We start from the raw sequence: 12,853 nt of genomic DNA on the forward strand, positions 1-12,853 counted from the left end.
TAATTTGCAGAACCAAATAGAAAAAAAAAGGTAACCAAAAGAAAGCAGAACAAAAAGAAAACAAAGGAGATGGATGAGCAGACCTTAAGCTTTTATGGGGTGGGGGGGGGGGGGGTGCACGTGCACCCTGTGCTCCCCCCTGGTTACGGCCCTGCCCTAAGGGACAAGTCATTTAATTATCGCCTATAGGGGGGATCGGACGATTTTTGTTGCCTCTATTTATTCTATAACCTGGCTTCCAACTGACGTGCAAGTTTTTGAATTTCTCCAGCATCACAAACCGGAGGCAGCGCCCTCTTTTCCAAAGAACAGTTGACCAGGATCTTAAAGCGCGGCACTTTCGATTTGCTTACACAAAATCGGTTGTGATTTTTGGTTCGGGCTTGTAGCTCTTCCATCGTTTCGTCGAGCTGTTGTATTGGGACAGGCCCATCTCTGACCCCATAGTCGCCATTTGTTTGTTTGGCAACGTAATCCAGTGCCATAGGGTATAAATCATCTCCAGGGAGTAAACCCTAGGGAATAGAACACAGGTGTTAATAATACCTCTGCAGATGAGACAGCTCTGATGCGACGGTGTGCATAGTTTATTCCTAAAACAACCCCTGGGTTGATCTGATCTACTCGGTACACGGCTAACTCATAGATAGCACCCTGAAACAACCTCTGGACTGATCTAAGTCAGGGCACGGCTAACTCACAGATCAAACCCTCAAACAACCTCTGTACTGATCTAAGTCAGGGCATGGCTAACTCACAGATTGAACCCTGAAACAACCTCTGAGCTAATCTAAGTTAGGGCATGGCTAACTCACAGATTGAACCCTGAAACAACCTCTGGGCTGATCTAAGTCAGGGCACGGCTAACACACAGATTGAACCCTCAAACAACCTCTGGGCTGATCTAAGTCAGGGCATGGCTAACTCACAGATTGAACCCTCAAACAACCTCTGGGCTGATCTAAGTCAGGGCATGGCTAACTCACAGATTGAACCTTGAAACAACCTCTGATGTAAGTCCGGGCACGGAAAACACACAGACCAAATTGGAATGTATCGTTGTAGGTTTAGCGGAGGGATGAGAACTGAAGAGAACCTCTTTAATCAAGGGAGAGATTCATATATTGCGGGTGGAGGAAAACCCGAGAGTACCCACCAAGTACCCCAGAGTACCCCAGGGCACCCCTAGAGTACCCCAGAGCACTCCTAGAGTACCCCAAGAGTACCCCAGATTACCCCCAGATGTACCCACTGAGTACCCCAGGGCACCCCTAGAGTACCCCAGATTACCCCCAGATGTACCCACCAAGCACCCCTAGAGTACCCCAGAGTACTCACCGAGTACCCCAAAGTTGAGTCATAGGTTCAGGGACTTGTTTGACTGCACAACTGGTACACTAGAATATATGACAACATAAAGGGTATTTTAAAAGTTCTTACGATTGCTCCATTGGCACAATTGAGGCGAATTGACATCCATCTGTTAAAGCCTTCATTTGCACGCGCTTCTTGAAAGGCTTTTAGTTCTTCCCACTTGGTTGTTCTAACGATGGGAAAAAAACTTTATCCATTTTTAATTCTCCGCTGGTCGCTCGTTTGATGTTAGATTGGTTTTGACCACATTGCTTGCTTGTTCATTCATCCATTCATTCATTCATTCGATCATTTATTTTTAATTATCCTTATTTTGCGCAGATTTAGTGTGTGAGGTTAGCAGTGGTAACGTAGTGATTTCTTTTCATTTTTCAGTCAATTCTGCAAGAGTCCCTTTTTCCTATTGAGTGAATACCGCTGTGTTTTATGACTAAAGACTCATCTGCACAGGCTTCGCCTCGTTTACGAGTAAATATTTTGCAAAACTCATCTGTAATGTAAAGAATGTGCAGCTTGAACAACACCAATGTTTTGGAATCCCACGAACTTTTAATGGTATCTGTGAATAGCTAACTTGTAAACGAGGCTAACCCTGTGCAAATGAGTCTGTGGTCTTCAAAAACAGTTGTATTTGTCAAATACGAAACTGGTCTATTGCTCATTTTTAAGATTACTTACCTGCAAAGCTGTAGCAAGGTGTACATCTGCGGTGCACCGATATTACTTTTCTTTGAGTAATATTCTACGATCCCTTCAATCGGCATTTTCCACTGTAATAGAATAAAAATAATGCCAATTAACAGATTTCAACAGAACGTTGGTCAATCTGAGTCAAGGTGGCATGGGTGGCTTGCGCAGCTATGTCGCTGCCCCTCAATGCCGAGTAGTTCATGTTCTCTCCCTCACCATGAGGGTTTTTCTCCATGTTCTCTGGTTTTCCTCCCTCCGTAAAGATAAACATACGAGTTGAGTGTTGTATGTTGTAGATATAGAATGTAATGGGGGTGCATGTGGAGGGAACCTCATGGAAGAGCCCTGTATGATGAGTGGTAGTTGTAATATATAAGTTTAAGTTTATATGGTTTTAGAGGTTAGAATTTTTGGCAGTCTTTGTCAATGTCAGTGATCATGAAGCACCCATAATCAAAAGACACGTTATAGAGCACAAGAACAAGCCACCACCCAAACAACCTCCAAACCAATAGTCCTCTTCACAGTTCCCTGTGCCATCTTGAAAAGTAGCCGTGCCTTTGCATCGAAGCAAGACGAACAGTGAGCTTGCAATGATAGAGACCTTTTTTAACACCTTGGACTTGTAATTATTCACGTCTCTACCATTGCAAGGTCGTCGTTCATATCTTGCTTCAATGCAAAGGCACGGCTACCTTTCAAGATGGCGCAGGGAACTGTGACGGAGACTATTTTGATATTAAAACCTTTATTGGGTTCCCTGTGTATACAACATAATTCCCCTCTGGGGTAGGGTTGGGGATAATTTACCTGAGAATGTATCATTTCCTTGTTATCGTGTTGAGAAACAGGCGCATAATCAACAAAACATATAAAAAACACTGTGTCAAATCTTATTTTAATATCTGGAGGTGTCAGCCAGTTTGACCACTCCCCCAATGACCAGATATCTGGAACACTCTTCAAATTCCTGTTAAAAGGATCAGTAAAGACTAGAGTTAATGTTTAGTCACATCCTTCACTGAGATAAAATTTTCAAGGCAGGGTCTGAGTACTGTGCAGTGCCAGAAAATATCCGTACCCTCCCCATGAAGGGGGATTGGAATTTCCATGGGGTAGGGAGGGTCTGAGGAGTGTATATCGTGCAGTTACAGAAAATATCTAAACCTCCCCAAAGGAGGGGCATCGGAATTTCTAAGGGGTGGGGAGGGTCTTAGGAAGGTATATCATGTAGTTCCAGAAAATATACATACCTCCCCCATGTATGGGGATTGGAATTTCTAAGGGGTGGGGAGGGTATGAGGAGGGTATACTGTGTAGTACCAGAAAATATCCATACCTCCCCCATGTAGGGGGATTGGAATTTCTAAGGGGTTGGGGGCGGGTATCCACTTTACAAAACCCTCATTTAGGGTGGAACATGCATCTTCCATTAGGGTTGAGGTATGGATATCTTAGGTTATGATCTTATAATATGAATAATAATAATAATATTATTATTATTATTAACATATTTATTTATCCTGATAAAAAAATGATCATCTGGACATAAGTAAAGAGCAGCTGGTATAAACCGGTGGTATACATACCTACATAAAGCAATAAATTTAGTAGGATCATTATGCACATTTTCTCTCCATTTTTGTATTTCTCCCTTTGAATGGTGGTCATATACCTCACAGCACCCCTGTGTGATCACATTGTCATCTTTTGACATTTTCTTTAATAGCAAAATTCCTGATTCTTCAAATGTCTCTCTTATAGAACAAATTCTTAGTGCCACTTCACTTGGGATGGTCGTGTTGGATATCTTAAAGATAGGCGGCCTTGGATTCTTCATATTGACTAAACTTGAGAAATCTGAGCCATTAGAAGACTCTGTGTATAGATCAAGCCATTCTTCTGAAAAATCCGCTTCATCAATGACCCCTCCTGGGAATACATACCGATTTGGCTGAAATGAGAAAAAAGAAATGACAAATTTATCAAATCTTGGAACAACCACTGAGCTGATATGATTAGCTGATCAGAGCAAAGAGCTCGTAGATGGATTTGAAGGGAGGATTTTAAAAAAGAGCTATAACAGTAATAAAATGATGATGATACTGTAGTAGTTGGCAGTGATAATGGCGAAATTTCTGTGACTTGTCTAGCTCTATAATTTACCATAAATCTGCTTTTTGAACTTCTCTTTAACAGTAGTATTCTGTAGTTAAATGGAGTTCTTGGCACAGAACTTCTTGCTATCAACATTAATGTAGCTGCATTTCTCCACAACTGATGAGGAGGACGCGACATTTTTGAAAATCTTGAATTATAAATTTTAACCCGGCGCACAGTGGAAATTATTGTTTAAAGTGAATAAAGCTGTTCAATAAGCCCTATTTTCAAGTCTAAAATGCATTAGGTTTGCTGGTAAAATTATAGAACTTTGCGGCTTAAAAAAGTCTGTCCACCATTTTGATTTTTTTAGTTGTTTGTCTCACGGGATCCCTGTGTATGAGCAGAACGCGTTGTTCCTGGACACAATTGTTTTGCTTGTCTCTCTGTGTAAAAGACATTTAACTATTAGTTAAAAATGGACAGCGAACCTGGATTAAAGAAGCTTGAAAACAATTCATTAAAAGAACTGACAGAAATTTTGATGGAAGACTGGCCCAGATCTTCCCCTGTAAGTATATGCACATCCATTACCACCAGACAATAGGGCTTTACACCATCACGTGATGGCAGCAATGACAGAGGGCAGGAACAACTAAATCTGGTTTACATGTGAAAGAACTCAGTTTTCCAGGTTAAGCCTCCTTTCATGACTGTTTTCATTCTTACCCCACCCTTTGAAAATCCTCCTCCATAGAGGATTGGGACAACATATTGCATTCTCCTCAGACACGCCACCATGCAGCTTAGGCAGACCTTGGAAATTTTGGCCTAATTTGTGAGGAAGATGTTGAATAATGTTCTTGAATAATGGAATAATGTTTAGCTGCTCCACAGATGCTCTCTACCCCTAGGACATCATTACACTACTATGTAGTATAATCCGTTGTGACCTTTGACGCTAAATAATTCACACAAAATTGAAGCTTGATTTGGACCCATGAACAAGCCAGACAAATGTTTGGCTAATCAAAGTGAACCAAACATTTTCTCTATTTGGCTGTGTCTCGCTCTAATTATGGCTATTTATGCAAAATATGGCTAAAATCACGCTTGATTCTCGCTGTGTTCGGCCTCAAAGTTTGATGCAGGATGGGATATTCCACCTCCAACAATGCAAGTGTTGTTATAACAGTAATTTATAAAATTACTAAATTATAATGAAGACATAATACTCAATGGGAATGACATATTTTCAAATTGAAAGAAATGAAATATATCTTGAATAAGGTAGGAAATTTACTCTGTGTATCTATTTTTGATAGGTTATTGGTAAGATAAAACAAAGTCAAAGAAGTGCAGAACAGATGATCAGTCTCAACATCTACGTTGATTCATGGCCTCAGCCACAACTGGTTATCCTAGAAAACTTAACTTACAAAAGGAATGTAAGCATTGTGACATGTTTTACCCTGTTGGGCTCCCTGTGTTATTACAATATCACCAGGTGAAAGGGGTTGGGCTGTTGAAATCTTTAGGTGATATTGCTGGGACCAAAGCCATTGCTAGGAGGGATGATTCCCCCCCCCCCCCCCCCCCCCCCCCAAATAAGTTTACTAAACCTAGGCCTGTTAACGTGTGTGTATTGACAGGAAAATGGTACATTGCCCTACCCCTATGACATCCCTACACTCCTGGCTGGAACTGCAAAAGGATACATACCCACCCCACTTCAATAAATACCCTATCCTGCCTTATATTTACCCTCACCCTTTCCTCAGGAGATTAACCCCTCAGGATTATGCCCAGGGCCATAAAAAGTTTCTTCTGATTCCTCTAGGATAAAATCAAATTGGCACCACTTCTGGTTTATGCAAGAAATTCAACAACAAAACAAATCAAAGACAAATTTGATTCTATTCCACTGCTAAGAATATGTTATGAAGAAGGATACTCTGAATTTCAAGGTCAGAATAATAATATTATTATTATCAGCTACTCAGCTTATTTGACATATTCAATCTCCTTAATTTTTGGAAAGGAATGGTAGTGAAAAAAACTTAATTATCACTGATGGTGTATCCTATTCCTTCCACTTTTTTTGTAATCTCCATTCATACTTACTTTTCAAGATTAATGTGTAATAAGTTTCAAGAATCACATTTTCAATACCTGTGCCCCACCCACCCCCCTCCCTCCCCACCCCTCCATGGCCACCACCACCAACACCACTCATCCACCCACACTGCTTATCCACCCAGACACACACAGGGGCCATATGGTGGTGTTCTAAATCATCCTTCATATCTAGAGCTAGGTTGAAATGAGTAGAAAGATTTTTTAATGATTTTTTAACTTTAATTTCATCATATTGTTTTGAAATATAGATACCGAATATAGAATCTTAAAAATTCTTGAAGATGTTTCAAGTAAACAGGGCTTCCAAGTACAGGTGATGGCTTGTCCATTCATGTATTCAATATGTGACAAAGCCAAAGCCTTATCAAGGTATCAAAGACTAGTTAATAATTTATGGGACTCAATGTAGATCACCCACTAACCTAATGCCTCTCCAACTTATTTCAAATGTGCAGTGAGATTCCCAGTGGCTATAGAATCAGTCGTTTAGAGTACCACCATGCTGACTTTATTAATGCAAACTGGAAATTTGGTAAAAGTCCTCATATGCTCCAAAGAATCAAATCATGGATTCAGCATTCTTTTTCTGCTGGTGTATTCTGCTCACAAACTGATGAACTAGTTGCTTGGGGACTCATTAGTGAAGCAGGTTGTATTTCATCACTACAAACTAATGAATCACATCGCGGGAAAGGTTTGGCCAAGGCTATCATAGCAGAGCTTGTCAGGCAAGCTGAGAAAGAAGAGATGACTCCTATCGTCTACATCGAAGAAGGAAATTCAATCTCACAAAATTTGTTTGAAAAGATTGGCTTCAAGAGGTGTCAAGATGGACAAGTGCTCTTCTGTACAATTGTTCCATAAAATAAATTTTATATAAATTTGCTTGATCATCTAATGTCCTTAGAGCACACTGTCTATCTCTGCCTCAATATACACACATGAAATGAAAGATCATTTTTCTAATTAAATTTTATCTGTCATTTTTGTCTGCATGGTCTCCCTGTGCCCCAATCACTGGTTTATTGCACTTAGCAACAGACCTTGGCAACCAAAACGAGAAGTCGTTGGCAATAAGGAACTCTTAATAACTTTCACCTCAACCATTGTCACCCTAGAAAAACAAAATCAAAATGGTGCACGAGCATGCGAGCCAGAAATCAGCAATAAATCGCCAAAACCACAGGTAACCAAAATATTCAATAAATATTTTTTATTGAAAGCTTTTGATAACATCAACATAAGGTATATAACATTCGATTTTGACCCGTTTTATTCGATATATTCATCTATTCGATTTTGACCCGTTTTATTCGATATATTCAACTATTCGATTTTGACCCGTTTTATTCGATATATTCAACTATTCGATTTTGACCCGTTTTATTCGATATATTCAACTATTCGATTTTGACCCGTTTTATTCGATATATTCAACTATTCGATTTTGACCCGTTTTATTCGATATATTCAACCATTCGATTTTGACCTGTGTTTTTCTATATATTCATCCATTCGATTTTGACCCGTTTTATTCGATATATTCATCCATTCGATTTTGACCCGTTTTATTCGATATATTCATCCATTCGATTTTGACCCGTGTTATTCTATATATTCATCCATTCAATTTTGACCCGCTTTATTCGATATATTCATCTATTCGATTTTGACCCGTTTTATTCTATATATTCATCCATTCGATTTTGACCCGTGTTATTAGATATATTCATCCATTCGATTTTGACCTGTGTTATTCTATATATTCATCCATTCGATTTTGACCCGTTTTATTCGATATATTCATCCATTCGATTTTGACCCGTTTTATTCGATATATTCAACTATTCGATTTTGACCCGTTTTATTCGATATATTCATCTATTCGATTTTGACCCGCCTTATTCGATATATTCATCTATTCGATTTTGACCCGTTTTATTCGATATATTCATCTATTCGATTTTGACCCGTTTTATTCGATATATTCATCCATTCGATTTTGACCCGTTTTATTCGATATATTCATCCATTCGATTTTGACCCGTTTTATTCGATATATTCATCTATTCGATTTTGACCCGTTTTATTCGATATATTCATCCATTCGATTTTGACCCGTTTTATTCGATATATTCATCTATTCGATTTTGACCCGTTTTATTCGATATATTCAACTATTCGATTTTGACCCGTTTTATTCGATATATTCAACCATTCGACTTTGACCCGCTTTTTTCGATATATTCAACTATTCGATTTTGACCCGTTTTATTTTATATATTCAGCCATTGGATTTTGACTTGGGGGGGGGGGGGGGGGGGGGTGGAGGGGTGGATGGGGTGGTACTCACATATATGTATACACGGCAGAGGATATATTGTAAAGTTCAATATTTTTTTGAAAATTGGGCTTCCTGTTTTCCAACCATGTGCTACAACTCTCCCCAGTTTCCCCAGTATTTACAGAATTCAGAAAATGTTGACGTTTGATTTTTAGTCGAGAAAAATCATTATTTTGTCGTATTTTTTTCCCGCTCTAAAGAATGTGAGAGCTCTTTGTGAGTTCCTTGAAGTATAGAGAACTTAGGTTTTGATTTTTGTTCAAAATGAGTTCAAATTACGCGAGAAAAATGGCGCTTTTGCAGGCAAGGATTTTTGGCAAGTTGACTCGACCGGTCACTAAACAGTAAGTGAAATCTTTTGAATTATTGTTCGTGTATTATAAAGATTAGAATAGCTAGATTTATTATTAATGTTTAATATGTGAAGTTTATTCTCAGTTTTTGAAGTTTAAGTTATCCTTTTTGTTATGTAAGAACTATTCAATGTTTTAGAAGCAACCACCCCCTTTAATGTTGAAGTTATTAAGGTTTATACTTCCAACATGTTACTGACTGTGACGTCACCCCAGGCTTCATTGAATATACAAATTTTGACAGGTTCATACAAACAGTTTTTAAAAAGAATCATTATTATACTCAAGGTTTCTACAATGTTTATTGTAAATCAGATGTTTCATAATGGCTAGTGTTTGGTATTAGAAATTAAAACAAACAAACTCTAAAGCCTGGGTTGATGTCACAGTCAACAATGTAATGGAAGTATAAAGCTTCATAACTTAAAGACGCAACATTCAAATGAAGAAGTATTTCACCATTCAGCTTTTCACTTTATGTAGAATGAATACTGAAAGTATTGTATCGGGGGTTAGGTGCACTTTAACCATCACCTCAGCTATCAGTAGCTCTCTTTAATACCCAAACACGTTTCTCATTCTCCTTTTTAATCGTTTCAGATCTTTTCTTTCTAGTTTATTTCTGCCCATTGAATGGTTTGGTCAACTTCTTATAATCCATCTTTATAGATTTTTAACTCTTATTTCAGATCATATAAAATAGTCAAATGTGGTCAACTTTTTATAATCCATCTTTATAGATTTTTAACTCTTATTTCAGATCATATAAAATAGTCAAATGTGGTCAACTTTTTATGATCCATCTTTATAGATTTTTAACTCTTATTTCAGATCATATAAAGTGGTCAAATACTATAGCAGAAGGCCATTAGGTGAGGTCATCAATTCCTACTATCCACCATTAAAGATGTTCAACTCTCTACTGTTAAGGCTGCGTCATCTTGGATTCTATCGTGATGATCATTTGGTAGGTTTTGCAACTTGAATATTTGGGACTTGCATTAATAGGTCATGTGACCTACCCTTTTTAACCAAGATTCGTGTTAAAATGACCCCAAAATGGAATGACATAGTTTCAGGGTTTATTCTGTTAGTAAGTGACACAGGGGTGAATCCAGGGAGAGGCAAAGGGAGGCTGTAGCCTGCCCCACCCCACCCCCTATCCCCTTCAGAATATTGGTTATGTTTCTGGAAGTGGAATGGAAAGCATACATTTATTTTTCTCAAGATTCAAGATTCGAGATAAATTTACTGGTAGTATTAATGCTAGTAATATTACAGATTTTGATTTAAAAGATATATAATATATTTGGCTGGATCTGACCCTGTCACACCCTAAATTAGATCAGTCCAGAGGTTAAAGATGTTGTTTCAGGGTTCCGTCTGTAACTAAGCAGTGTCTTGACTTAGATCAACCTAGAGGTTGTTTTAGGGTAAGATGAAATTTAAAAGGTTTTTTAATGCTACATTTATTATCATTTCAGATTTCATTTGGTGTTTACTTTATTATCTTTTTCTTACCTTCAGGACTACAGAGAAGAAATGGCTGTTAGGAGGAAGGAAAGAGGAAAAGGACCACCCAAAAAAGGTATTTTGCCACAAATCTAGGGCATCCATAACTGATAGATCAAACAGTAGATCTACATTCTTAAGAATGCTGAATACCTGGCCTCAAGTTATGGGAATGCGCAAAATTTTTCAGAAATTATTCATACACCCTCCCCAAGGAGAAAATTTTTTAAAGACATGAACAAGGCTATCTAGTTGTTTGCATGTAACATCAGGGTCAACCCAGGTTTCTGATTGGCTCAGCTATCCAAAGTTGCAATGCATTGTTTTTATTCTAAGTCTTTTTACTGCAATTTTCCTAAACATGCAAACTCTGTGTCTGCAAGCTGCACACTGAAATTTGGATTTTTGTGCCATCAATCAAACCTAATCATTTGGTACCTTCATATTTTTGATTGGCGGCAGCTAAAAATAAAATTTCAGCATGCAACTCAGAGAGTTTGCATGTTCATGAAAATTGCAGTAATTGGTTATTATAGGTGATAACATGGTTTTGAGTGCAATTTGGGATTAATTCGCATGAGTGTATTTTTCAATGGGTTGAAATTGCACGAGACCATAGGTCGAGTTCCATTGCAGCTCTTTGATATTCAAAGCGATTTTTGGTTTCAAGTACATGTAATTCAAAGAGTTTTTTCCTATTTTAAACCAAAATTTGGCTGTATGTTTATTGTAAAACGTTTTTTACTGTAAAGTAAATCTGAATCACTACGAATGAAGATATTTGGGTTGGCTGACTTTGCAGTTTACTGGAGTTGTATTGAAAAAAGTATACCTAACAGTTGTTGAACATGTTCAGAAAGTTTTCCTTTAATCATTAATCATATATTCATATATTTATTTCTCACCCTCCACTTCCTCTCCAAAAAATGCACAAATTAAGCATATTGGATGTGAACGTTTTAGTCTCATTGAAAAACTCTCTTCCTTTGTGAGATAAGGTTTCAAAAAAAATTCTCACAGGGTGCGAAAAAAATTATATTTATTATGACAATTTCTCTGATTTTCAGGTGAAGGAAAACGGTCCAAGAAAAAGAAATAAGTACATCTACGCACACATACATACCTAGATGTTGAAACACAACACAACTACAAGGCACGTAAATTACTCTTAATCGATAGATTAACCTCAATTTTTGTCGTTCTTTTTTAGCTAAGAAATCGTAGGCACATTAAAAAATTCTTGGTTTTCACCTACGTCATCAAAAATTTTGCAAGGATTTATATAAAACAAAACTTACACAGGCCGAAAGAGTAGCGAAAACTACATATCTCAGCCTAATGTCTAGCTAAAAGAAGTTTTAGATACGAAGATACGAGCGATTGATTATGACTATAATTTAGTTGAAATGTATGGGTCCGCCATCTTGGCATCTCATTGAAGGACACCAATTGATGGTTTTCACGGCGGCCATGTTGGAGGAACTTAACAAAAGAATTATCAATGAATTAATTTGTTATATCCTCCAACATGGCCGCCGTGTCTTGTTATTTAATTCTCTTGGGAATGGTTAAAAACCATCAATATGGCGGCCAAATCACGAAGGTTAAAAATAATGTTTATTTTGCAAACATTTCAAAATTTCAATAATAGTCTTAAAAATAAAGTTAATATCAATTATCTACTAAATTATAAACGTATTATTACAATCAAATTTTTTTTCTATTTTTTTCTAATGCTTTGTAGAATTGTGTGACAGAATTGGACTCACAATAAATCTAAAACCAAACATCGATAATACAAAATTATTTTGCTAAGACTTTTCCTATAATGCTATAAACAAAATATTCGACTAAACAGTTTTGTGGGGTGGATACTTTGAATTTTAGTTTTTTGATGACGTCGCGTGAAAACCAAGAATAAAGAAATAATATTTTTTCCTTCCTATTTTGAGGGACTTCTGTCCTACCAAGTGAATAAATTTGTTTTTTCGTGTCGAACTCCTCAATATCCTGAAATTTTATCTATTAAAAATTCACTTGAACCTTGAACTTTCCGAACTAACTGTAAAAGCGTTAGGCCATCTGGATATTTCCGAAGTGATTTCTGTAACACTTTAAGTGCGATGATTTCCATTTTTTGACAATAAAGCTTTTATAATAAGCGAGTAAGTTTTCTTTGGATTGCGTCCTGATTTATGACAAACGAAAATTCGTGGGAGAAAGAACATTTGCATGTACGGGTTTCTACAAAACAAGAGAATATCCCCATCAAGAATTCTACAACTTGCATCCGGACCGATATGATTTGGTGAAGCAATAGTTTTAAGCTTAAAATTTTCTA

The 12,853-nt window shown here is 37.4% G+C and overlaps 3 protein-coding genes across 3 annotated transcripts; 2 read left to right on the forward strand and 1 right to left on the reverse strand.

Moving 5' to 3' along the window:
* Nucleotides 1-102: 102 nt before the first annotated feature.
* LOC116293803 (acyl-coenzyme A diphosphatase NUDT19) lies at nucleotides 103-4,528 on the reverse strand. The gene is made up of 6 exons (XM_031701284.2): nucleotides 4,231-4,528; nucleotides 3,654-4,018; nucleotides 2,875-3,034; nucleotides 2,053-2,144; nucleotides 1,441-1,543; nucleotides 103-515 (listed from the first exon to the last, which is right to left on the reverse strand). The coding sequence occupies exons 1-6, from the start codon at nucleotides 4,360-4,362 to the stop codon at nucleotides 225-227; spliced, it is 1,143 nt and encodes a 380-aa protein (XP_031557144.2). The 5' UTR covers nucleotides 4,363-4,528; the 3' UTR covers nucleotides 103-224.
* A 68-nt stretch (nucleotides 4,529-4,596) lies between these two features.
* Nucleotides 4,597-7,286, forward strand: LOC116293779 (glycine N-acyltransferase). Its single transcript, XM_031701247.2, has 5 exons — nucleotides 4,597-4,735; nucleotides 5,490-5,612; nucleotides 6,005-6,131; nucleotides 6,552-6,672; nucleotides 6,759-7,286. Exons 1-5 carry the CDS (start codon nucleotides 4,643-4,645, stop codon nucleotides 7,165-7,167), a joined length of 873 nt encoding a protein of 290 aa, XP_031557107.1. The 5' UTR covers nucleotides 4,597-4,642; the 3' UTR covers nucleotides 7,168-7,286.
* A 1,464-nt stretch (nucleotides 7,287-8,750) lies between these two features.
* Nucleotides 8,751-12,677, forward strand: LOC116293789 (small ribosomal subunit protein mS33-like). Its single transcript, XM_089024559.1, has 4 exons — nucleotides 8,751-8,991; nucleotides 9,832-9,967; nucleotides 10,528-10,588; nucleotides 11,580-12,677. Exons 1-4 carry the CDS (start codon nucleotides 8,912-8,914, stop codon nucleotides 11,609-11,611), a joined length of 309 nt encoding a protein of 102 aa, XP_088880685.1. The 5' UTR covers nucleotides 8,751-8,911; the 3' UTR covers nucleotides 11,612-12,677.
* Nucleotides 12,678-12,853: the final 176 nt, after the last annotated feature.

The sequence above is a fragment of the Actinia tenebrosa genome, unplaced genomic scaffold, assembly GCF_029948245.1.
Source record: "Actinia tenebrosa isolate PJP-AT-01 unplaced genomic scaffold, QUT_ActTen_1.0 PGA_scaffold9__36_contigs__length_13948895, whole genome shotgun sequence".
Lineage (NCBI taxonomy): Eukaryota > Metazoa > Cnidaria > Anthozoa > Actiniaria > Actiniidae > Actinia > Actinia tenebrosa.